We start from the raw sequence: 26236 nt of genomic DNA, 5'->3' as shown, positions 1-26236 counted from the left end.
GTCTCTAAGGTGCCACAGGTACTCCTGTTCTTTTGGCAGATACAGACTAACACGGCTGCTACTCTGAAACCTGCCCCTATATAGGAGATCAAGACTGACTCTTCAATCTCCCCCAGTCCTCAATCATGCAGTTTTCTTTTAAAATGGTCTTGTTCTGTGGGTAGGTAGGGGGAAAATACTGTCCTCAAACATCAAAATCTGAGAGCCGACCAACTGATTATTACCTCCCAGCTTCAGGCTCCCCCAAAATGACCTCACCTCTTATTATCCCAACACCGTGCAAGCTAATACACAATTTACTTGCTAGTTTAACCCCCAACTTCCTTCTAGCAGTACAGATTCCCAGCTTTCTCCCTTTTGTATATGTGTGCGCCTCTTGGTTTGGCTTTCCCCATAGATACATTCAGTTCTGCCTGAATTTCTAGCCCCCTTGGTTCCTCAGTCACTTCTCTTAGCTAGCTCTTCCTCTTTCTCAGGGACTAGAGCCTTGGATGGGACCCCACTCCAGCTAGGGTCAGCCGCCTACAATGCAGAAACCCAACCTAAAGTGCCACTTTGGACCACGGTGGTCTGGCTCAAATGACTTCCTATACAGCAGAGCACTATAGCTGAGGCAGGTTCAAGGCAATGTACTAAGCAGGCTCTCTGGTTAGTTGTGGAAGTCTGTAACCATCAAGATGTGATGTATAGTGCACTCCATGATATCAAAATTCATTGCATGCTCCAAGGACGGGAGAACCATGCTTTCTTACATCACTATCTCCTCTTGCTGAGATGTAGGCTCAGAATATTTCCCCAGCTGCATCCCCTCTCCCTCCTGAGGATTGAGGGGGAGGGATGGGGACCATACAGACCTCTAGCTGTGGACTTGCTAACCTTCTTCCCAGGCTCCACCCAGCTGCTGAGATACAGGGGAGAGGATCAAGAACTTGTAGCCCTACATCTCCAGCTTTGAATGGTGCAACTGGACCACTTGAAAACATGGCAATCTCAGAGAAGAAATTCCCACACCCATCCATGGCCTCTGCACTTGTTACAGCTAATCTGTGCTTAACCTACTCCACTGTTCGAGGAAACCACTTTTCCTAAATATTGGGACCTTTTGGAACTGGGGAATGGAGGCAAGAAAGTCCCATTGAAAATGGTGATTTTTGTCCCAAAGGGCTGAGGAGTGTCTTCAGTCGCTCTGAAAACATGCTTTTCTTAGACCCCACCCCTTAGGGCTAGGGAGTAATTGCTCTCCATCCTCTAAGACTAGCTTCTACTACCTCTGAAGACCCAGGATTACAGGCAGCACCTTACTCTTGCATGACCTTAATTAATATTGGAAATACCCATCACATTTGTTTAAAAAAAGTTAGATACATTTATAAGTTTTTGAGGAGGTTTTGCAGAGTTGACATCTGAAACCAGACTTACCAGCAGTTTCTCATTAACACATCTTAAAAGAGATGGGGGAGGGGATTAAATTCTTCCTTTGTAGTATGGGACTCAACTGTTACCTGTTCTAATTACAATAAATAATACTCATTACTTCTAAACCAGGGGGTGGCAAACTTGTTACACAAGCAAATATGCATTTAAGGAAGTGACATTTTAACACCAGTGTTTTTAGAGACTTAACTTATTTGTGGGTCTTTTCTATTCTAAAGAGATCACTGAAAGATGACTACAAAAGCACACGGTGGACAGAAATATTGTATTGCAATATTAGCTTGGACTGGGATCCTACGTGCTAGGTGCAATATAGACAGAAGAAACAGATGGTCCCTAGCCTCAGAGAGCTTGCAATCTAATCCAAATATAACACTATACTATATCTGGATTTTTAATAAGGCTTTGGACACAGTCCCACATGACGTTCTCATAAGCAAACTAGGGAAATGTGGTCTAGATTAAGTTACGGGGGGGGGGGGGGGGAGGCAGCAAGGCTAGGTGGTAGTACTGCTGAAAAGGATCTGGAGATTATAGTGGATCAAAAATGAATATGAGTCAACAATATAATGCAGCTGTGAAAAAGGCTAATGTCATTCTGGGGTCTATGAACAGGAGTGTCATACGTAAGAGACAGGAGGCAATTGTCCCACACTGGTGAGGCCTCAGCTGGAGTATTGTGTCCAATTCTGGGCACTGCACTCTAGGAAAGATGTGGACAAATTGGAGAGAGTCTTGAGGAGAGCAACAAAAATGATAAAAGGTTTAGAAAACCTGACATTTGAGGAAATGTTGAAAGACTGGACATGTTTAGTCTTGAGAATAGAAGACGGAGGGAGGACCTGATAATAGTCTTCAAATATGTTAAGGGCTGTTACAAAGAGGACTGGGATCAATTGTTCTCTGTGTCCACTGAAGATAGGACAAGAAGTAATGAGCTTAATCTGCAGCAAAGGGGATTTAGGTTAGATATTAGGAAAAACTTTCTGACTATAAGAGTATTTAAGCTCTAGAACAGACTTCCAAGGGAGGTTGTGGAATTCACATTGCTGGAGGTTTTTAAAAACGGGTTGGACAAACACCTGTCCGGGCTGGTCTAGGTTTACTTGGTCCTGCCTCAGCACCGGGGGACAGACTTGATGATTTCTTGAGCTCCCTTCCAGCCTGATATTTCTGTGATTCTAATTTGACACAACATTCCCCTTTCCCTCATTCCCTTGCTGAGGAACCCCATGCGCCCCTCTGATGCTCCCTGCTGGGGTCTTACTTCCCATACTGGAGACTTCTAGACATCACAGAGACTTCTAGAGACTCACCACCCAGCTGAGCATGACCCTCCTGCCAGATACTACCTGTCCCCATGTGACTTCCTCCTTGGAAACACCCACATGTCCTTCTCCATGGGACACCCCGTCCATCCCCCATTCCATGGGTGCCAGTACCTCCATGATCACAGGCCCAAAATGGCATCTGGCCAGCAGAGGTGTTTTGGGTCCTGGATGCCTCTAATGTTTCCCCTGCTGTGCCACGCAGCCCTGCTGTCATAGGACAGATCACAGGCTGATGGACACTATCCCTGATGTCATGACCCAGCTATCTCCAAAGGTCACCGTCCTTCCTGGTCCCCAAGATGCCCTGCCTGCCTGACCCACTCCTCAGTACCTGCCACCCTCGGACTATGACCACTCAGCAGATTCATTACATTGTGATGCCTTGCGGGAGATGAGTCAGAACCCAACCCCAGTCTCTCTCTTCCCAGGCTGGCAGGGGCTGTGTGCACCATTGGTCTAGAAGCCGAATGAAGCAAAGCCATTGGCACAGAGGCAAAGCAGCCCTGCTTCCTGGCCTGTGCTGGATGTCAGCAAAACATGAGGAAACAAATGAGGTTGGGAAAGATTCCGTTCCGTTCTCATTCACAATGCTGGAAGCAGAGCACTGCAGCCATTCTAACCTGGCCTCCTCCTCCTCTGCTTGATCCTGTCCTCCACTGCATCCCTGTGTAAGGGGACTGATGCCCCCTTACTAACACTCAGTGGGGGTGTTTTGGTTGGCTAGCTCCCAGCACTAAAAGGGGAAGGGTCGGTGGCAAATCAGGAGCCTAAGACTGACAGTCCCCAGGAACAATGGGGAGAGGCCAATGCTCCAGATCAGCCTGATTGACAGGGCGGGCAGGCTAATCAGGGAGTCAGGAGGCCAGGGGGGTCTCGTCCTCCGTGTGAACTGGAATGGCCTGAGTCAGACAGAGTGGGGCCGAGCTAAGGAGAGAGCAGGGGCCCAAGCTAAGTTGCTGGAAGCAGAGCTGCAGCCCCAAAGCCAGAGCACAGCCCAAAAAGAGCAGACCTGCCCTGGGAGCAGAGCTGTAGCAACCAGAGCCAGAGAGGCCAGAGAAGCAGCCCAGGGAGCTGAAGGCAGAGCAGCAGCAGCAGCAGCCGTGCTGAGGCAGTGTGGAGCTGGGGCTGGAGCAGTCCGGAGCTGGGTGCGGTGAGCAGCTGGGGCGAGGAGGGGGACCCTGGGCAGTGGCCCAGCGCAGGGAGACGCCTCAGCCAAGAGGCCTTGCAGGCCAGACTTGGAGGGGGATTGTAACCCTGTCAGGGCGGGGGCAACACTGGGAAGAAGGGACCTGCCACCTAGAGCCTGAGAGCGTGTGGCCACCGCCGGAGCAAGTGTCCAACCCGCAGCATCTCTGCAGCACAGCCAGGGCCTGAGAAGGAGCCTGGGACCTACAAGGAACAGACTGTGAACTGCCCTGACATTCCAGAGACACTGTTTGTGATGTTCCCTGCCACAGAGCGGGGTGACGTTTTCTCCTTTAACTTTTCCCATTTTTCCTTATTCTTTTTTTAAATTAATTGTTAATTAAACAACTTGTATTTGCTTTAAATTGTATGAAATGATCAGTGGGTCAGGGAGGTGCCCAGTGCAAAGAGAGTACCCCGGAGTGGGGACACCCTAGCCCCTGTCCTGGGTGACCACAGCAGGGTTGGGGGTCGAGACCCCCAGGAATCCTGGGCCCAGCCTTGTCGGGGTTTACGAGGACTCTGCCAGACAGGAGAGTAGAAGGGGAGTCCTCAAGGGCAGGGAGGCCTCTGGGTAAAGGAAGTGGGAGCGAGGACTCAGATCCTTTTGCTAGCCCACTTCACCGGGGTAGTGCAGAAGCCAGGAAAGTTCCCCACAATAGCGGGACCATTCCCCCGCTTACACCTGTCCCATGGCAGGTACCTTCACTAGTCCCCTCCCTTGCTCCATGGCAGGTACCATCCTCACACTACAGCTGGAGCTTGCGTCAGCTCCAGCCTATGACAGGAACCTCCCCCCCAGCACCCACCCTCTGCAGGTAGCCATCCACAATCCCTACTCCATGAGAGGTGAGTGCCTCTTAAATTCAGGCCCACAGGAGTTTCCTCCCCCAAACACCCTCATCTAGCACCAGCATTATAAGGAAGACAAAGGGCTCTGCCCTCCCCATTTCTCACTCTCAGTGGGTCTGTACCTCTTCATGACACCCACGGCTGTTTTTAAAACAAAAAGTACCCTGCTTATAAGTTTGGTCCACATCCTCAGTGGTATTTACACTTCTAACTTCCATTGATTTCAGTGGGAGTTAGGAGCCTAAATACCTTTGTGGACCTGGGTCTTTGCTGCCAGCTGGCCCAAGGGATGTTATTAACATGGTCAGTTTCACACTGTAGCCAGATCCCTGGTTTCCCACTAGTGATGGGAGGCTAGGGGCAGATTTATGCTTATGCAGTGTTAATAAGGGCTTATCTATACTATCATTCTCACCTCCTTGGGGGCTTAGTTACCATATGGCCATCAGCCACCAGAGGTAAAACATTGTTCAATCTTATAATGTAGGTGAGATTAACCCACCTTCCCTAGATGGCAACATGATTTGAAAAGATGGTTGAAACACAGCGTGGGCCCTTCTATGCTTCAAGGCTGATCAAGCTCCCGAAGCGACTGTATGGATGGTTCCTAAAGGTATCCTTCTGGACTGCAGCACCACAAGCTGTTGTGTTTGTAGTCTGACATTTGGACCCGATCCTGCAAGGGATCCCAAAACACCCCCACAAAGGCCCCTTGACTCGTGGATGTAGGGTGCAAGGCTCCAAGCTAGTGGATTCAATTCTGGGATCAGGGCCTGGGTTGGCAGGTAAGCTATGACTTTGTACAGCTTGGCAAGCAAGTTGGCCTCATGCGGTCTCCATTTGAACATTTTATTAGCAGAAGGGTAGGAAGATGACTTACTGGCTACCATCTTTTATAAACCTGCAGCAAAGCAAGTCTCTGTAATTCCTCAGAAGATGCTGCATTCAGGGCCTGATCCAAAGCCTGCTGTAGTCAAGAGAGAAACCCACATGGACTGCATTAGGCTCAGGTTCCAAGTCCCCACCTCACCACTTGATTTATAGTTTAATGCTCCAATCATTTTCTTGGAACAATTGTAAGCAGCCTCTTGGTTGCCTGTCAAGTATATGGCATTTAAGAGTGTTCTCCCCATAGCAAGTGCCTAGAAACTATTCCTGTGCTACACTTGGAAACAGAGTAGGATCCATCAGCAAAAGGAGCAAACCCCTCCTCTCCTCCCCCCCAAAAAGAGAGCTGTTCACCTTGAGAGACTGAAAGAAGTATTTCCTCTTTCATGAGAATAGAAAAAACTAGAGAGGCTGCAGTCCTCACACCTGGTAGCAGAATGCAAGGCATGTTAGTGTGGAGCAGGAGTTTGGCAGTGGGGCAGGACTGGCTAAAGACCAGGTTATGGGGAATCAGGAGGGAGGTATGGGGGTAGTCATATTAGGAGGGGAAGTAACAGGCACACAAGCCACACCCTGGCAGTAGCTATGGGAGTAAGGACAGGTGAGAGAAAGTAGGCACACTGCCAGATGTCTGTGAATTCAGATAGCATTAACAGTGTTGCCTCAGAGCCTGCACCTCCTATATTTTGTGCCTTTATTGCCTGTGTAGGAGCTGGGCACCATTGTCCTGCACACTCACAATGTCAAAGCCCCACACTTCTCACTTCATATTATTTCCAACCTATTTTGTCATAAACCCCCAGGGTTCCTCATTATACAGGATACCAGCTGTGTGCACAGAGTACATGGGCTGCAATCTGGATTTTGGCTGGATAGAGATCAGCACAATACTCACCCATGTCTTTTATACTGTACACAATGGTGGGTAAATATATAATCTGCCCTAGATCACAGGCAAGCCCATTGTTGCCACAGCAAAGTAACTTTGCCATAGTGGTATCTGAACGTGATAGGGACATAGAAATATTTTTAAGTATTGTACATCTTGGACTTTATACTAAAGTTTGATAAACCAGGAACCACCAGTCCAGCACTCTCAGTACTGTGTGTGACTCTCTTCCCAGGCTACTTGGCCTTTGCTTATGCTAGCTAGACATTCTGGATGGGAATGCATGTAGGCAATGAAATATGTGGATAAGGTAAATAGCTGCCGGAAGCCTCAAGGAATGCGATTCAAACCAGGGCACATACAGAAAAAGCAAAAATCAAGGATATACAACAGCATATAAAATGACTATTTTATGAGATCATAACACCTGGTAGTTTTACCCTTTGGAGTGATTTTGTTTGGAAAGGAAGAGAGGTAGGTAAGTTTTACCACCAACCATTAGGACCAGATCAAGAAGGTATCCTATTTAAAAGGATACCATCACTTCATCTTGAGTTCATCCTGAAGACAGTTTAGCTTCACACTTGTGTTTTCAAAGTGAACTGAAACAGAAGCCTGCCAAAAATCTGAATTAAGGGCCACTTCTGCAAAAAGTCTGTCCAGCTGAATACAAAAAACTGTTCCTCCTACAAGACTAGGGTGGAGTGTGTTTATTCTTTTGGAGACAGTACTGAAGGCAGGACAGGGCAGTTCTGTTTAAGATAGTTATAGTGTTTGGTTTGGTCTGACTGATCTTAGAAGTGTATGACAGTTTTTACTAGCGTTAAGCCTATGCTTTGAGTACTCATGGTCCAAAGGCAGTCCAGAAGATATTTTTAAACATCAGGAATGATATGTCCTGTCTTCCAGGCAGGACATGTTGGATACCTGAGTGGATGTTATTGTGGGTTCTTGTATCTTAGTTGAAGCAGCAGGATGATGGACCTTTAAGCCAAAAAGTAAATTTCCAAAAAACTAAAAAAAATTCTTACAGTATTAAAAGAGCAGTTTAAGCAGCCTAAAACCCCACCCCAACTTCAAACATTAGGTGAATTTCCACTATTTCTCCAGTCAATTCTCAGGGGCAGAAATTCTGTCCTCTTCTACAGCAGAAAATCCACTTAACATTCAGGCCTTCATACATCATACAGTGTATCCCTCCCCACCCTCCGGTCCATTTCTCTTGCCCATCTTTAACAGATGTTTTACACACCATTTTTCCTCGCTGAACAAAGTTAGTGGTACCCAGCAACAGCTACAGGTAACCATGCTTTTCTAACAAAGTAGAGGGCGCTTCATGACCCCGCTGTAAATGCAGGTCAAAATTTCTTACCTAGTGAACACCAAGCTAATCTCTGTACACCAAAATAGAAGCAAGACATGTTAGGCAGATTTTAGAAGTCCCCATGGCATTTTCTGGGCACTCATCACCATGCTAGGGGTGACGAGATTAATCTGGTAGGCTGCAGTATAGCCTTGCAATTTAATTATGCAAACTACTAAGGAACAGGCATTTCTATTAGTACACTTAAAGAATAATCAGCTTTTCCATGCTGATCAATCCAGTTACCCTGAAGTAATTGTACAACACATTTTAAATTTTAAGCCACAGAAGTTTATTAGTTTGTCTTACACAAGGAGCTGTCAGTGACAATACAATTATCACCTTTAGGGTTAGTTACAAATCTACTTCTGAGATGCCATTACATCAAAGTTACATTGTAAAGTCAACCACCCTTAGTCTAGTCTCCAGCCCCAGGGAATTTATAGCTAAAGGGGGGGAAAAGTTAAGAGTCACTAGTCAGCCACAGGAAAACTAAAGCCTAACAGGTAGCTCTCTCTCTCTCGACTAATACAGTTAACTGTAACCTTGGTCACATGTGCAACCTGTAACAGAGCTTATGATGCACAGGATATAGTTACTGCACAGTACATCAAAGGAATAGTCAAGTTAAACATAAGGGGAGGTGAATAAATCAAACAATATTGGTCCAACATGAAAAGCTTTTCAAGGGCAAAGTTTACAAGTAACTACTCAATTTGGTAAATACATTTGCCCTGACAATTATACTGTGTGTAACCCCATCAGCAGAGGCTGAGCACACCTGCTGGGACCCTCTTTAGAAGCATTTACGATGGACAATGGATGGGCCAGACTCATCATATTCCTGCTTGCTGATCCACATTTGCTGGAAGGTGGAGAGAGAAGCCAGGATGGAGCCACCAATCCAGACAGAATATTTACGCTCCGGTGGGGCAATGATCTTGATTTTCATCGTGCTGGGTGCCAGGGCCGTGATCTCCTTCTGCATTCGGTCAGCGATGCCAGGATACATGGTGCTTCCCCCAGACAGCACTGTGTTAGCATAGAGGTCCTTTCGGATATCAACGTCACACTTCATGATGGAGTTGAAAGTGGTCTCGTGAATGCCACAGGACTCCATCCCCAGGAAGGAGGGCTGTAAGATGGCCTCTGGGCACCGGAACCTTTCATTCCCGATAGTGATCACCTGGCCATCAGGCAGCTCATAGCTCTTCTCCAGGGAGGAAGATGAAGCGGCCGTGGCCATCTCCTGCTCAAAGTCCAGGGCGACGTAGCAGAGCTTCTCCTTGATGTCGCGCACAATTTCCCTTTCGGCCGTGGTGGTGAAGCTGTAGCCTCTCTCGGTCAGGATCTTCATGAGGTAGTCAGTCAGGTCACGGCCAGCCAAGTCCAGACGCAGGATGGCATGGGGCAGGGCGTAGCCCTCGTAGATTGGCACTGTGTGGGTGACCCCATCCCCAGAGTCCATGACAATACCGGTGGTACGCCCAGAGGCATACAGGGACAGCACAGCCTGGATGGCCACATACATAGCTGGAGTGTTGAAGGTCTCAAACATGATCTGCGTCATCTTCTCTCGGTTAGCCTTGGGATTCAGGGGGGCTTCAGTGAGCAGGACAGGGTGCTCCTCGGGGGCAACCCGCAGCTCATTGTAGAAGGTATGATGCCAGATCTTCTCCATGTCATCCCAGTTGGTGACGATGCCATGCTCAATGGGATACTTCAGGGTGAGGATACCTCTCTTGCTCTGGGCCTCATCACCCACATAGCTGTCTTTCTGCCCCATGCCCACCATGACACCCTGGTGTCTGGGGCGTCCCACGATGGAGGGGAACACGGCTCGAGGAGCATCATCCCCAGCAAAGCCAGCTTTGCACATCCCGGAGCCATTGTCAACAACGAGGGCGGCAATTTCTTCATCGGCCATTTTGAGTTAATCTGAGAGAGAGAGGGGGAGGAGCACAGAGCCTGTTAGGTGCATGGAAGCTTTCAAGGAAATGCTATTGGCTACCTTCGCCAAGCGCCCTACGGCAGGGGGACGCTGTTGTTGTCTGGATCGGGATGTGGGTGCGGCAGTGCTCAGCCTAGGAAGCTCCCGCCCCATAGGCTAGGCCCGGCCCGCCCCGCCCCGCCCGCGGACTCAGCGGCTCCGACTGGAGACCAGAGCGAGCTAGACCCCAGCCCAGAGCGGCCATCACACCTCTTCCCGCCAGCCCCGCCCTGTCCTCGGGGCACAGAGACCCTCCCCTCCCCCACCATCCGGTACCTAAAGCAGCTCAGTCACGTCCGGAAACTGCTACAGCCTCTGTCTCCTTCCGCAGGCACCACGCGCGCCGCTTTATCCCCACCGGAAATGGAAACCCGCCTCCGGCCCCGCTCGCCCATTGGTTGCCGCGATGATAATCCGCCCCTTACCACCTTCCCATCTACCTATCAGAACGTCGCTGACCAAACCAGTCTTGTTCCCAGCAGGCCTTGCGGCAGGGAGGCCGAACAGCATGCTGGGAGCTGTAGGCGCTCGGGGAGCTAAGCCCGGTCTGGTCTCGCCTCGTAAACCACAATTCCCAGCATGCGGCATGTGAAGCCGCCGGCACTTCCTGTTTCCGGTGATGGTGCTCAGGTGAGTGTAAACAACATCAGATGGGGGTTTTAGAGCTGTTCGCCGCGGCCCCTGCGGGGGCTGGCCTGGCCTCGACTCCCGCCTCGGGGCAGGGTTGGATCAGTATCGATCCATCCCCACAGGGGCTGTGGCCTACCCTAGGGCCCCCTCTCCACTGGGCTGGGCACTAGGGTTCGGCCTGGTGTGGCTCCGTCTCCCGCTAGGATTGTGGGCTGGGTTTGGGGTCTGATAGCGACCCCGGCACTCGGATCTGGACACCAGGGCAAGGCTTAACATAGACCCCACCCCTAACCCGGGCTGGGGGCCTAGAACCAGGGCCGGATTAACTTTTTGTGGGCCCGGTGCCAAACCTATTTGTGGGCCCCCATGGGGCAAGGTGCAGGGGGGCAGGATGGTCAGTCTCCAGAGTGAAGGGCGGGCTGGGGGCAATGAGGCACAGCGCCCAGCAGGAGGGCACTGTTTACAAACCTGCAGCTGCCAGACACAAACTGGACTGCCCAGCCCTGTGCTACCAGCATGCCTGTTCCCCTTGAGGCCGGGCCCGCACCACAGCACCCCTCTGCCCAGTGCCCCACCCTTATGCCCAGCGCCCCCTCACCCAGAGACCACCACCATAGACCTCTATGTCCAGCCCCCACCCCTCCCCGAGACCTCCCCCACGGGCCTTCCACCACAACTGCACAACACCCTGAACACCACACCTCTTGCCCAGCGCCCCCCGCCCATGGACCTCCCCATGTCCCACCACCCTCCTCACATTCCCACCATCACAGCTGCATAGTACCCCATAGTCCTGAGGGGATTCTGCACCAAAAAATTAAAAATTCTGTGAACAATATTTTAAAATTCTGCAAGTTTTTATTTGTCAATAAATAAATGTGGAGGCTGCAACATGGCAGTGGGGAGCACTGGCCACTGGTTGCATGGAGGTGGGAGATTACCCTGCAGCCTCCCCCAACCCCACCCCGTGACAAGGACTCGGCAGCGAGCCTGCACCCAATCCTGACAGTGCAAGGGCCAGGCCTGCCCCAGAAATACCCTGGGGCCCTGCCTCCCTGTGCCAGGCTCATCAGGTGTGGGTGAGCAGGCTCAGCCCGGCAGCAGGATCCAAGTGCAGGGGGACATAGTGTGGGGAGATCCAGGTGGGGATAAGAGAGTTCTCTGTGGGGCAATCTGGGTGCGGGTGGCTCAGTGGGAGATCTGGATGCACAGAAGCTCATTGGGGAGTTCCAGGTGCAGGGGAAATGGGACTCTTCAGGGGATCCAGATGAAGGTGTTTGGGGCTCAGCAGGGGGGGTCTAGGTGCAGGGGAGGTGGGGTTCATTTGGGTGGGGGTGCAGGTGGTTGGGGCTCAGTGGGGAGGGTGTCTTGGGGGCTCAACGGGGTGGTACAGATGCAGGGGAGGTGGGGCTTGTCAGGGTGAGGGTTTGATGGGCCGGCTTAACAGGGGAGCCCCAGCTTCTGCCAAGGGGATGCCGCATGCTGGGCTCCAGCTTCCCCCCTGTCCCTGCTTCCCTCATCCCCTTCTCTTCCCCATCCCATGCCCCTCCCCCACCGTTCCATCTCTTCCCCCTCCCACCTCCTTCTTTCCCCCTTGCCCTCGCTTCCCCCATCCCCTTCTCTTCCCCATCCCATGCCCCTTCCCATCCCACCCCCTTCATCCCCATTGCCTGTTTCCCCCAGCCACCGCTTCCCCCCCATCCCCTTCTCTCCCCCATCCCATGCGCCTTCCCCACTGCCCCATCTCCCCCTGCCCCCTTCTCTTCCCCATCCCATACCCCTTCCCCACCGCTCCATCTCCCCACTGCCCCTTTCCCCCTGTCCCCGCTTCCCCCATCCCCTTCTCTTCTCCCCATCCCATGCCCCTTCCCCACCACTCCATCCCCTCCCTACCCCACCCCCTTCATCCCCACTGCCTCTTTCCCCCAGTCCACACTTACCCCCACCCCTGCTTCTCCTGCCCCCTTCTCTTCCTCATCCCATGCCCCTTCCCCCATCCCCTCCTTCTCCTCCCCATCCCACCCCCTTTCTTCCTCCCTGCCCCCACTTCCCCCATCCCCTTCTCTTCCCCCATCCCCACTGCCTCTTTCCCCTGCCCCCGCTTCCCCCATCCCCTCCTTCTCATCCCATCCCATCCCCTTCCTTCCCCCACTGCCTGTTTCCCCCAGCCCCCGCTTCTCTTCCCCATCCCATGCCCATTCCCCACTGCTCCATCTCCTTCCCAGGCTGGACCCCCAGCACTCACCGGCAGAGTGGAGCAGGTTGGGGCCGGGTCACTCCACTTCCTGCCGCCCGGTGATTGTAGGGTGGGCCCGACCCCTACACAAGTCCCCCGGGACGTGTAGCTCAGGGGAGGGGGCTTGTGGGGGAAGGGGTGGAGTGGGAGCAGGGCTGGGGCAGAGCAGGGGTGGGAATAGGTCGGGGGCGGGGGCCATGGGAAAGAGGCGGAACAGGGGTGGGGGCTTTGGGGAAGAGGCGGGGTGGGGTCAGCTTTCCTGGCCAGCTCAGCCAGCCGGGGGATCGGGCCGGCCAGGGCCCCTTCTGATTGTGGGCCCGGCCCCATGGCACCACTGGTGCCAATGTAAACCCGGTACTGCCTAGAACCTGTCCACTCGCCGAGCTGGGCTCTGTGGTAAGGCCTGGTAGGGGAGCCCCTCCCTGCTCTATCAGGGTTTGGGACAAGGACATAGTCCCCCCCGCCCCCTCAGTGTTGGGGACTAGGGCAGGGATATCCCCACCCAGAGCTGGGGACAGGGTATAGCCTAGTGTAGATCCATTCCGTCTCATGTTGGTTTGTTTCGTTCCATTCACAGCCTCTCCTGGAGTTCAGAACTGGGTTTCTGAGGCTCAGTTCCTCTCGGTGACACAGTTACAATGTCTTTGTCAGAGTGGCATATTGCGGTGAAGCTGGCAGATCAGCCGTTGGCCCCCAAATCCATCCTGCGGCTACCAGAGACCGAGCTGGGAGAGTGTCCTTTGGGTGGGTGCAGCATCTCCTACTTGAAGCAGCTTATCACTGGAAAGCTGCAGGAGTCAGTCCCAGACCCAGAACTCATTGGTGAGTTGCTGCTTTTACTGCAAGGTTGGGCCTAGTCAGGCCTGGGATCATGCCAAATTTCAACTGAGTAATTACATACAGCAGTTTCAGTTGGGTATAGTTTCTTTGCTTCCAGTGTTGCTGTGTATAATGTTAGTTATTATGGAGACATTAGCCATCCCTATTTTCCAGGTTTGCTTTTAACAAATCCTTCTAACAAGGCAGGCTAGTAGACACCTATCTCTGCTATGATATATACTTTGTGTCTGACAGCAGTAGAACTCTGTGGGGTTGGGGTAATTCTTTTAAACCGTGTAGTTCTGTGAGAGGATGCACAGCCAGGCTTGTGTCCTAAGCTTCAAGGTCCCCTTGAATTTAAATGTGCAAGTGTTTATGTGGCTGAATATTTAGGAGTTGCCACTTCAATTGGTACATCATGTGGCAGGCTGATAGCATGCCTGGAAATGTACTTATCCCATAAAGGCCAAGCAATAGGGCTTCCTACAGGAACACCCTGTGTTATAGAGCTGTGCTTTCTCTCTTTCAGATCTGATCTACTGTGGCCGCAAGCTGAAGGATGACCAAACACTTGATTTTTATGGCATCCAGTCAGGCTCAACTGTTCATGTCCTGCGGAAGTCGTGGCCCGAGCCGGATCAGAAACCAGGTGAGAGAGAGGATGCCTGGGATGACCCTCTGGAACTCTTAAACGTGTGTATGTGTGGTGCTTAACTCTTGTGGTTGAGATGGGGACACATACGCCTGCTTGCCTGTCATTTTCAGGGACAGAGGTATACTGGAAGGAGGTGAATTCCTTGGGATTGATCTGGTGTTTTCTCTGAAACCGCCAATCTCAAAGGAAGGGGAGCTCTCTGTCTGTATCACGCTGACATGGGAACTGTGGAAAGAGCCCCATGATACATGGAGAAAGAACCTCCTAGCTGAATTCCAGTCAATTAGACTGGTTCTGTTGAGGACCAAAATCAGATCCCCACTCATTTTGATCCATCTTTATTCTGCCTTTGAAGTGTTCTGTGGTCAGCATCAGAGCAGGTAAATTAAAGCAGTGGCACTGGGATTGCAGAGTTGGGAGTGCTAGAGCAAAGGTCTTTAGATTCTTCCCCCGCACATACACTGTTCTGTCAGACTGGGTTTGGCTTTCTTGGCTATGAGGAAATGGATGACATAAAGGGCAGGCAGAATGCAACTGACCAATAAAAGCTCTTGATTCTTCTTCCCATCCCTTTCTGAATGTCTCCCCCAGAGCCTGTGGATAAAGTGGCTGCAGTGCGAGAGTTCCGGGTCCTGCACACCGCCCTGCATAGCAGTCCTGCATACAGAGACGCAGTGAGTGTGGCTTATTCTTCACCCCTAAGTGTGTGTCATCCACCATGTGTGACTGAACAAAGGAGAGGGATGGAGAGCCCCAACAGCAGTTGAATTGGGCTACCCCAGTTTTAGACTGGCCTCATGTGGCATTGCTGATCTGTTTTGATTTCTTTGGTAGGTCTTCAAGATGCTGGGGAACAAGGAATCACTGGATCAGATCATTGTAGCTACCCCTGGTCTCAGCAGCGACCCTGTTGCTCTGGGTGAGTTCAGATGTGGCCAGACAGTGTAAAGGACATAGTAAATAGACATGGTCCATGGAACCTATTAATTCCTCACGTTGGGGGAGGGAGCGTCAGGCTCCAGGAAGAGCAGGAAAAGGCAGTGTCTGCAGAGACTCTCCACCTTTGAGACAGAGAGGTCTGAATCTGTCCAGGAGTCAGATTTTACTATTGTGCTATCTGTTGTTGGACTGGCCCATAAGGAAGCTGGAGGGAGGGAGGTGCATAATGAATGCCTCTACTTTGCACCTGCCCCTTCCAAGTGCCACAAAGGATTAATTAAATCTAATCCAGGCTTGCCTGGCCTAGTGAGCTAGCAGCATCTCTGCATGGCCATGTGCAGATTCCAGTAGGATTTTGGGTTATTGCTTCTTACGGCCCTGAGCCAACAAGAGCAGATAGCTCTGAAGAGCGGAAGTATTGTATGATGCTCAGCAGCAACCATTGTTGACTCAAAACATGGTCCTTGTGCTTGGGAGCTGATGGTCATGATGCAGAGCCTTGTAGGGAAGAGGTGGAAGCCTTACAAGAGAATAATAGTGGAGAGATACCATCTGGAGTACACATTGCTCCACTGCCCCAGGAGTAAAGCTGTTCCAGGAACTGAGTGACTTTTGCTTGTGTTTTGGGTCACATTTGACAGATGCCCCTTTTGTTTCCTGTCCCTGATTCAATACATTTCCTGGTCTCTTACAGGTGTCTTGCAGGACAAAGATCTTTTCTCGGTCTTTGCTGACCCAAACATGCTGGACACGTAAGTTTTGAATGGCCATCCTGTGTCCAAGCCATCACGTAGCTACGCAATGCCTGTTTGTACAATTGCACAGTCTATTTTTCTTTAAGTGGGAGGAGAGGGTTACTCCAGTTCTCAACTTCCGGTGTGGACATGCCATTCCATTGGCATAGGCAGGGTCGAAGGCTTTCCCTTCCCTTCTTCCTGCTTCCAACCCCTCTCTCTGGTGTTTGTCAGTGAGCTGCCCATGCTGCACTTTAGGGGGCGGGATGGCTCAAGAGATTTGTACTTCAGTGCAGGATCTTTTACCTCTGCTTCCTGAGTTCAAATCCAGGCTTGGTTGGTTGTGGCTGAAAATTGCTACCATCTGATTGTTGCTCAGAGCCCTGTGCGAGCTGAGGTGGGGAATCTCGTTTTTGGTCCCAGTGGGCAGCCTGCATCCGAAATAGGGTTGCCAACTTTCTAATCGCACAAAACCAAACACCCTTCCCCCGCCCCTTCCTCGAGACCATGCCCCTTCCTTGCCCTTTCTCCAAGGACCTGCCCCTGCTCACTCCATCCCCCCTCCCTCCATCGCTCGCTTTCCCCCACCCTCACTCACTTTCTCTGGGGCAGCGGGTTGGGGTGCGGGAGGGGTACAGGCTCTGAGGGTTCCGGCTGGGGGATACAGGCTGTGAGGTGGGGCTGGGAATGAGGAGTTTGGGGTGCAGGAGGGGGCTCTGGGCTGGGGCCGAGGGGTTTGGAGTGCAGGAGGGAGCTATGGGCTTGGTAGGGGGTTGGGGTGTGGGCTCTGGAAGGGACTTTGGGTGTGGGAGAGGGCTGGGGTAGGTGAGGGGTGCTGGTTCTGGCTGGATGGCGCTTACCTCGGGTGCCTCCCGGACGCGACTGGCATGTCCCTTCTGCTCCTAGGCTCAGGGGCAGCCAGGTGGCTCCCTGCGCTGCCCCTGCCTGCATGCACCACTCCCGCAGCTCCCATTGGCTGTGGTTCCCAGCCCGTGGGAGCTGCGGAGTTGGAGCTCGGGGTGGGGGCAGCACGCAGAGACCCACTGGCCGCCGCTGCACCTAGGAGCCAGACATGCTGCCTGCTTCCGGGAGCCACACGAAGCCAGGGCAAGTAGGAAGCCTGCCTTAGCCCTGCTGCACCGCCAATTGGACTTTTAGCGGCCTATTAAAATCTCCCGGATTGCTTTCAATAGTCACTAGGAGATTGATGCTGATACCAGTAGACTCCTGCCCAGTCTGGGAGGGTTGGCGATCCTAATCAGAAACTCATTGCCAAAATGGGATCTAACTGGCCCCTCTTGTTGGCCAACTCAGCAGAGTGCGTAGGAATCAGTGGGTCAAGGGGAGGGAGCTTCCTTCACCTAGAGATCATCCTTCTGTATCATGAGATACATCAGCCAGAGGAGCTGGCACTACTGTGGCCCATGCAGTACATGTTCAGTGGATGAAGAGAGGACTCCAGCCTTTGGGGATGTCAAACCTGCCATCTTTCACAAGCACCAAATCCACTTAAACAAACAAAACAAATAATAAAAAAAAAATGTGGAGCATGACTCCTGGGCTGGTGGCAGGATTATTACTAGACCAGGTAGGCTGGAGGGGTTACATCATCTGGCTGCCAGAGCCGGGATCGGAGATGGTGGTGAAGCATAGCCCACTGGGAAGCCTGAAATTGCTGCTCTGGGCGCTGTGGCGGCCTCCCTTCCGTTCCTCTGGTGCCACCTCCAGGTTTCTTGTTTTGTCTCTGCCCAGGCTAATCCCAGCTCACCCTGCTCTGGTGAACGCCATCATCCTGGTTCTGCACTCAGTGGCGGGCAGCACGCCCCTCCCAACTCCGGAGACCTCCTCACGCAGCATGCCCTCCAGCTCCTACAGGGACATGCCTGGTCAGTTTGCCTGTGTGAAGCATCCAGCTGTGTGTGCACATGGGTAGATGAACTGCAGGATCTACAGACTAATCCAGGCAGTAACTGACCCTGAGCCTTCCAGGGGCAGGTGGAGCAGGAGGCCTGGTTCATTGAGTTGGTAACGTGCATCTGTTCTGGGACGTAATCTTTAGGGCAGAGAGAGAGGGATTTTCCTTCTCCTCTGACATATGCAGCGTTAAGTAGAACTCACTGAATCATCCAATTAGAGTGCAATAAAGAAGTTGCTGGGTGTGTTAGGCCTGCAACTATGAACCCTTCAGCTGCTGTAGATCTTCTCCATCCCACTTAGGATCTGACCCTCTTCACCACTTGGGTGGGAATCCTCCAAGGAAAACCTAGGATGCTGGTGATTCATAGGTGGCACTCTTTCCTCTGAATCAGAACTAAACCAGTGTCCCACATAGCGGTCCTGGCCCTGTGCTGCTGAAGGCTGTGCCTTTTCCAATGAGACATAAAACACTTGTGAATATTAAAGATCCCATAGTTGGTTTGTGTGAGAAGAGGTGTTAGCTCCATTGTCCTGGCTGTATTCTAATTTGGGTAACTATGCTGCCTCCCTAAATTTCCTCTGTACTTTCACTAGGAGAAGTTATTTTTCACTTCCCCATCTAGTGCTGTAGGCACATTAATGTCACTGCATTCCACCCCAGAGGTGACTGCATTTTAATGGTGAGTGGGCAACCCTTATAAAACGCAGTCCATGAAGTGTCTTTCCCTGGGAGGCTGAGTGTTGTCTATCAGCTGGTTTGACCTCTCTGAAGGCATGGGAGATCTAACAGTCTCTGCAGGGAGGGTAAGTGGGAGCTGAGATTTTGTGTTGTCTGTGGTTTGAGAGCTTTTCTCCACTTGAATGTGTTCTCTTCTCTGGGGCAGGTGGCTTTTTGTTTGAAGGTCTCTCTGACGACGAAGATGATTTTCATCAGGTAATGTTAGTGGAGCAGGTGAGGGGTCTGGGTTTGGGGGATGGTTGCATTTAGAGGCACAGTAAAATCAGAGAATCTGGAGCTGCACCCTGGGCAGGGTGGTCTTGCAGTCAAAGCACTGGATTAGGGTTTGAGAGACCCAGGTTCAGCCCTTGGCTCTGCCGCAGCCTCCTGTGTGACCTTGAGCAAGTCGCTTCTTCTCCCAATGCCTCAGTTTCCCCATCTGTATTATCTAGGGCAGAGGTGGGCAAAGTACGGCCCGCGGGACTGTCCTGCCTGGCCCTTGAGCTCCCAGCCGGGGAGGCTCGCCCCCGGCCCCTCCCCTGCTGTCTCCCCTCCCCCGCAGCCACGCGAGCAGCACTCTGGGTGGCGGGGCTGCGCTTTCCTGCAGGGCAGCACAGCAGCGTGCCTGGCTCCGGCCGGGTGGCACAGCTGCCAGACATGCTGCTCTGAGCGGCATGGTAAGGGGGCCGTGGGGTTGGATAAGGGGCAGGGGGTCCCGGGGGATGGGGAGCAGGGGGCGGTTGGATGGGGCGGAGGTTCTGGGGGGGGCGGTCAGGGGACAGATGGGGAGGGGGGTTAGATAAGCATGGGAGTCCTGGGGGCCCTGTCAGGGGGCGGGGGTATGGATGGGGTCGGGGCAGTTAGGGGACAAGGAGCAGGGGGGTTGGATGGGTCAGGGGTTCTGAGGGGGGCAGTCAGGGTGGGAAGTGGGAGGGGTCGGATAGGGGGCGGGGGCCAGGCTGTTTGGGGAGGCACAGCCTTCCCTACCCGGCCCTCCATACAGTTTTGCAACCCCAATGTGGCCCTCGGGCCAAAAAGTTTGCCCACCCATGATCTAGGGATAAAAATTCTGTCTTAACTCCCTGGACTATTGTGACACTCAAGATATTAATGATTGTGAGATGCTCAGATACTACAGCGAGAGGAGCCACAACAGTACTTAGTTAGGCTCGCGTAGTAAGAAATAAGTAGGTCCAGCTCAGGGAATGGTGCTTCCCTGAATGCCAGCACCAAATACCATAGGAGCTGTGCAGCACCTTGCCTGGATGTGAAGAGTGGGTGATGCAAGTACTTCTTCTTCAGGGCAGCACTGCAGGTTTCTTTGCAGAGGAACAAGGTCTTGGTGGGGATGATTGTTTGATTATTCAGCAATGGGTGGGGAGGGACATCCTGCTTGACAGGGATCATTAAGCTGAGGCGATGTCCCAACCCATGGTCCGTTTACAGAACCACTGATAATGGCTAGTCAATCATTCCCTCCGTATAATACATCCTGTAACTGCAAGTGTCAGATCAAAGCCAACTCCCCTGACCCCCAACCCTGTGTTTTCTCTTTGTCTCCCTTCAGTTTCCCAGCACTGAGCCATGATCACTAGATGGCCCAGACTGGCGGTGGCCCCAGCCACCTCTGAACTCTGGGTCTCTGTCACATTGTTTGTTTGAAGTTACTGACACCGCTGCAGTATGATCGTCCATTGCTGCATCTTTTCAGGGCTTCCAGTGTCTCTATAACAGCTGTGGTTAATACTGGGGGTTCTTAGCTGGTGACTCTGAAGGTTAACGTTGAAAGGCAGGGGAGTTGGCAGGCCGAGCTGTGCAATGTTAGTTCTAAAGGTGGCTGTGATGGTGACTTCTTTGGAATCCTGAGCGCACCTTGAGTATCTTTGTGACATAGATGCTAACTCATGGGTTTTCTCCCGTCCCGGCAGAGCACAAGGTCCACGCCTTCCAGCAGCACTTCTGGATCCCGCCCAGCATCACTCGGCTACACTGGGGCTGCTGGACCCCGGCCAATCACACAGAGTGAACTGGCAACTGCGCTGGCCCTGGCTAGCACGCCTGAGAGCAGCTCACACACTCCTACCCCTGGCACCCAGGTAGGGTAACAGCACAGCATCAGGGAACCCCTCTCTCAGATCACAAACTGCAGCGAGATACTGACTGCTGAGAGCCAGTCCCAGCTAACGGCCCTGGGACCTGACACTGGGCTAGCCCATTATGGCAGGAGTCTCCTCTGTACAGACTCCGGGAGGGAGAATGTTTGGGCTTGGGGAGACCCTTGTGGAGGAGGCATTGCCCTGAAGATCGCTGTGTGGGCCAGTTAACATTACAGCTGTGTGTGGATCCCACTAGCATGGTCTCCTGTCTTCCAGGGTCACTCATCGGGCACCTCTCCGATGTCCTCCAGTGTCCAATCAGGAACTCCCATCACCAACGACCTCTTCAGCCAGGCCCTGCAGCATGCCCTGCAGGCATCTGGGCAGCCCTCCATGCAGGTCAGTAACTCAGTCTTGTCATTTCAGGGTTCTGTGACCCACCTCTCCACCCTGATTCCAGGAGCTATTGCAGGGCAGGAAAGTCTTTCACTTGAAGTCCCGCGTTGCAGGCCACTCAGTATCCAAAGGTGGCTCAGTGGCTGGCCGGAGCTCCCAGCAGGAGGTGCTGTAGGGAATGATGCAGAAGCACTGGAGGTGGAGGGTATGGGGCAGGACTGTGGGGTTGCTCCCAGCAGGAGGTGCTTACATCCCAAGATGACAGAGGTGTAGAAATGCAGGAAGGAAAAGCTGCGGCTTTGGAGGCTGTGGAGGAGGGTCGGGAATAACTGTCGTTTCTCGGGTACTGAGTGATTCCCCTTAGCTGTCTCTCCTCTCTTTACAGAGCCAGTGGCAGCCGCAGCTGCAGCAGCTGCGGGACATGGGAATACATGACGACGACCTGAGCCTCCGAGCCCTCCAGGCCACCGGAGGGGACATTCAGGCTGCCCTGGAGCTGATATTTGCAGGCGGGGCGCCCTAACTCCCTGGGAGCGAGGGCAGACTGGCATGTTTCAGAGATGCTGCTACGTTAGGACGATTGTGAAGTTCCTCTCTCCGATCCCCACCTCAGCCCTGAAACACTTGGACAGAACTGAGCGTCTCTCTTGCCCTGGGCAGTGTAGGGGACTCTCCCCTGCCTTGTCGGGATGCAGTTGATGGCAGAGGAGATGATGCACTACGCTGGGATGGGAACTCTGACTCAGAACTCAGAGAGGTTCTTCCTACTGCAATCCCCTGGGCTATAGCCACCACAGGCAAGACCACTGGATTTCTGTACAGCCACAGGAAAAGAGCAACAGCCCCCTGAACCAGGAGATGCTGCAAAGCCACAGCTGCTCCCACGAGGCATCTGCCAGCTCCCTCTCCTGCTTGTACTTCCATTCCTGCCACCCTAGAAAGCCTCGGTCAGTTTTAGTTCATCAGTGTTTGAGTCTAATAAAGCTGAACCTCTCCACTTGTCTGTCATTGGAATTGTGATCCGGTAGATTTCAGAGCTAGCCTGAGTGGTTGTTGGGTGGGAGGCCTCCAAGAATAAGCTAGGCTGCTGGAGGAAGTACTGCCGATAATTCAGCTGGGGGTGCTCTTCCCCTGGAGTCCATGCTGAGCCAATGTCCCTGGGTGATGTCAGAGGTGCTGTCTCTTGACTGAAATGTTCCAAGATGATCATTTGTGTGCATTAAAATGGGGGGGGGGGGTCCTCATAACAACATGTAGCAGTTACATCCCACTTCTCATCTGCAAAGCCCTTTGCAATCACTGATTGATCCTCACATAATCCCTGGGAAGTAGGCGAAAGCAGGGAAGGACAGGAACTGGCTACAATCCAGGAGGAATAATTCCATTCTGCCCACTGAAAGTTCTCTTCTTGCTTTCCAGGGATATGCTCTTCCTCCTCGTTTTCTGCTCTTAACTTGGTGCTGGTGTCATTATAGTGGCTGCCATATTCCACCCCACCAAAACATGCAAGGGACATGCAAGTGGGTGCAAGTGCAAAGAGAAAGATGCCACAGCTGCTGAGCACCCTGCATTACCAGCTATTTCTGGAAACGTGGGCCTTTGTGTTAAGTGAATACGAGCTTTTGGCCTTGTCAGCAGGAGGGGTTGTACAGGCATCTGTATTAAGGAGAGTATCAGAGGGGTAGCTGTGTTAGTCTGGATCTGTGAAAAGCAACAGAGAGTCCTGTGGCACCTTTAAGAGGTTGATAGATTTCCATTCCATACGGCTAAATGCAGTGCCTTGCATGGTGTCAAGTATCAGAGGGGTAGCCGTGTTAGTCTGGATCTGTAAAAAGCAACAGAGAGTCCTGTGGCACCTTTAAGACTAACAGATTTTACAGATCCAGACTAACACGGCTACCCCTCTGATACTTGACACCACGCAAGGCACTGCATTTAGCCGTATGGAATGGAAATCTATCAACCTGTTAGTCTTAAAGGTGCCACAGGATTCTCTGTTGCTTTGTATTAAGGAGAGACTCAGTACCCTACAGCATGAGATTCCCTCTTCAGCTGAGACCTGCCCCCACCAGCTGTGGGGAACCAGTTTGGAATTTGAAGACCAGGAGTACTTGTGGCACTTTAGAGACTAACAAATTTATTTGAGCAGAAGCTTTCGTGGGCTAAAGCCCACTTCATCAATCACATTCACAAAAATGTGATTGGATTATTCCCAGCAGGTGGTGCAGTAGCACACAGCCACCACAGGGTGGCAGTAAAGGCACATCACATCGGAGGTGCACTTCAGACAAGCCAGTAATCAGAGGACCTCAAAGGCTTTTACCACGCTCCTGCAGGGAGGAAAATATCCCTGTTCTCATAGGAGAGACTCTGGGTACAGAAAAGCCCAGGCCCGTGTTTTCAGGAGTGGCCCCTGGTTTTGGTTGCCCAACTGGAGGACAGTTTGGAGCCGACTTTCATAGTCAATTAATTGAATTTCACAGTAAGTGAAGTCAATGGCCATTGTGGATGCTTTGGAACCCTGAAAATCGGGCCCTAGGTATCTCAAGGTGGTCCCCCAAAATAAGTAGACACTTGAACATATGGGCTTCACTGATGTGTACCCATGGGGAGTCCCTGGTAGAGCTCAGGTCTCCTGCCTCCTAGGTCTCCTGCCTCCTAGGCCCCTGCTGAGACCTACCTCCCTTAGTCACCATGGAGGGTATCTTGATTTTGTTTTGAGAGAATGGTAGAATATAAGGACGGCCAAAGGTCCATCTAGCCCAGTATCCTGTCTTCTGACAGTGGCCAATGCCAGGTGCTTCAGAGGAAATGAACAGAACAGGCAATCATCAAGTGATCAATGTTCCCAAGTCAGTTTCTCATTACTGGTTTGTGTTTATTTTCTCTGAACTCCCTCTCGTTTGTTGACATCATCTTGGTCCTGAGAACTGCATATGATTGTTCCAGATATGGTATCACCAGTGTCACCAAGAGGGACTCGGCCCCAACTTCCTTTCTCTACAATGTTGTGGCTGCACGTGAGCTGCACAGAATCCAAGTGGCTGCAAAAATCACAAGCGTGTCTGTAATTTGCTGTCTACCGACCCTCCTCAGTCATTGACCATAGCTACTTTTCAGCTAGCTCGCTCCCTGTTCATGCTAGTTTGGGTTGAAATTTTTCTGCTCTTATTAAAGGTGCATGTGCCCAAGTCAGATCTTCCCATTGTACTAATCTCTAAGATCCTATAATTTCTTGCTCTTCCTGGATGATGCAGTCACCTGCTTTACTTCCTGTTGTGTACATCTGTGTTAAAGGGGGCTGAACAGTATATTTTTACATATATTGCTGCCTACGTTTCCTCCTATGTTGAGGTTTGGCACATGATCTCCAATGGGCTGAGTTACTTGCTAGTCAAATGTTCGTAGACTTACCTGCCCCAGCATGGGCTGGCTTGCTCATAGGATTTTTGAAACGTGTTCATTTGATCATACAATTTCAGTTGGTGCTAGCAGCTCTTCAGTTACCTCTGTGGTATGGGGCTACCTCAGGGTCTCTCGCTGTAAGCATGTTTCACCAGGGACTTCCCATTTTTGGCATCAAAGTGAATCTGACTGGTTAAGTTTCTGACTGCCCCCATCAACATCACTCTGCGGGAGGGTAGGGAGAGCGAAGTGGCCCTCGAGTGTGTTATCAGTTGGTAGCAGCTGTTTCCATCTTTATCTCTGAATATCCTTTCCTTCACCACTGCATACTGGGGCCGCCTGTCACTGACTTTGTCTTTCTTGGAAGGGCAGGTCTGAGTGCCTGTTCTTGGGCAGCTGCCCTGGATCATGGCCCAGCCGATTTCCTGGTTGCCAGACCCACTCTGCGATGTTGTCTGGCTATTATCCACCCTCCCCACCACATTTCACCTTGCTGGTTAGGAACATCCCACGGCATGGCTGGCCTCCCCGGCCAAGGACACGTCATTCGGTGACAAGAAGGGGATTTGGAGAAGGTGACATTGCAAATGGAGCAGAATGGAGATGTGAATGTCCTTGCTTCGCTGTCACAGTAGCTTCCTTCCACCACCCGCCCCCATCAATTTATGCCTCCACCTGTCCCCAGCCTAGGGTGACCAGATGTCCCGATTTTATAGGGACAGTCCTGATTTTGGGGTCTTTTTCTTATATAGGCTCCTATTACCCCCCATCCCCTGTCCCGATTTTTCACATTTGCTGTCTAGTCACCCTACCCCAGCCTCATCCGCTTCCTGCATGATGCTGGGACCTCACCAGAGGCAGTGCAGGAGCAACCAGCCTCATCTTGATGCCCACACCATGAATGCTGCCTGCAGTTTTGGCTGCCCCATCTCAAAAAAGAGAGATTGGAATTAGAAAAAGTACAGAGAAGGGCATCAAAAATTATTAGGGGATGGAACAGCTTCCAGAGGAGGAGAGATTAAAAAGATAGAGACTGTTCAGCTTGGAAAAGAGACAACTAATGGGGGGAATGTGATAGAGCTCTATGGACTCATGATTGGTGTGGAGAAGGTGAACAAGGAAGTGTTATTTACCCCTTCACATAACACAAGAATCAGGGATCACCCTATGAAATTAATAGGTGACAGCTTTAAAACAAACAGAAGGAAGTACTTGTTCACACAATGCACAGTCAACCTGCAGAACTCATTGCCAGGGGACGTTTGGAAGGCCAAAAGTATAACGGGGCTCAAAAAAGAATTAGATCAGTTCCTGGAGAATAGGTCCATCAATGGCTCTTAGCCAAGATGGGCAGGGATGCAACCCCATGTGATAGTGCATACTCCCCCCCCCCAATAGCCCCAAGAGAGCTGATTTAGGCCATGTGTGCCCAATCAGCCAGTTAGGCTGCAAATGGGAGGAGATTGAAGCTGGAGGAAGCTAATTAGATGAAGGATCGCCTGTGAGGGAACAGGTGGGGCTTCTGCAAAGCCAGGAGGCTGGCAAGCAGCAGGGAGGAAGCCTGCAGTCGTCCTCCTGGGGTAAGGGAGAAGAAGCCTGGTAGGAAGGTGTCTGGCCAGGGTGAGAGCAGTAAGGTGATGGCGATGCAGACCCTAACTATTCACTAGAGGGCCCTGGAGTGGAACCCGGAGTACAGGGCAGGTCTGGGTTCCAGCTCCAACCACTGCGGAGTGGCACTGTTTGGGGGCCATGAACAGGA

General features: G+C 51.9%; 2 protein-coding genes across 2 annotated transcripts; one reads left to right on the top strand and one right to left on the bottom strand.

Annotated features, from left to right (window-relative positions):
- Positions 1 to 8210: 8210 nt before the first annotated feature.
- On the bottom strand, positions 8211 to 10320 carry LOC135884494 (actin, cytoplasmic type 5-like). Its single transcript, XM_065411903.1, has 2 exons — positions 10209 to 10320; positions 8211 to 9880 (listed from the first exon to the last, which is right to left on the bottom strand). Exon 2 carries the CDS (start codon positions 9867 to 9869, stop codon positions 8739 to 8741), a length of 1131 nt encoding a protein of 376 aa, XP_065267975.1. The 5' UTR covers positions 9870 to 9880; positions 10209 to 10320; the 3' UTR covers positions 8211 to 8738.
- Positions 10321 to 10528: 208 nt separating this feature from the next.
- On the top strand, positions 10529 to 22065 carry UBL7 (ubiquitin like 7). Its single transcript, XM_065411976.1, has 11 exons — positions 10529 to 10562; positions 13376 to 13620; positions 14147 to 14266; positions 14864 to 14946; positions 15107 to 15191; positions 15906 to 15963; positions 17698 to 17831; positions 18747 to 18796; positions 20509 to 20676; positions 20953 to 21075; positions 21458 to 22065. Exons 2-11 carry the CDS (start codon positions 13437 to 13439, stop codon positions 21593 to 21595), a joined length of 1143 nt encoding a protein of 380 aa, XP_065268048.1. The 5' UTR covers positions 10529 to 10562; positions 13376 to 13436; the 3' UTR covers positions 21596 to 22065.
- Positions 22066 to 26236: the final 4171 nt, after the last annotated feature.

Source organism: Emys orbicularis, chromosome 10 (assembly GCF_028017835.1).
Source record: "Emys orbicularis isolate rEmyOrb1 chromosome 10, rEmyOrb1.hap1, whole genome shotgun sequence".
Lineage (NCBI taxonomy): Eukaryota > Metazoa > Chordata > Testudines > Emydidae > Emys > Emys orbicularis.
The sequence above is the reverse complement of the archived record's forward strand: the minus strand, read 5'-3'. Positions and strand labels throughout refer to the sequence as shown.

Bases quoted from the DNA above. Each gene is read 5' to 3' on its own strand.
- LOC135884494 (XM_065411903.1), bottom strand. From the start codon at position 9,869: ATGGCCGATGAAGAAATTGCCGCCCTCGTTGTTGACAATGGCTCCGGG.
- UBL7 (XM_065411976.1), top strand. From the start codon at position 13,437: ATGTCTTTGTCAGAGTGGCATATTGCGGTGAAGCTGGCAGATCAGCCG. The intron at 14,947-15,106 runs GTGAGTGTGGCT...TTTCTTTGGTAG, and splicing joins GTCCTGCATACAGAGACGCA to GTCTTCAAGATGCTGGGGAA. The intron at 17,832-18,746 runs GTCAGTTTGCCT...TCTCTGGGGCAG, and splicing joins CTCCTACAGGGACATGCCTG to GTGGCTTTTTGTTTGAAGGT.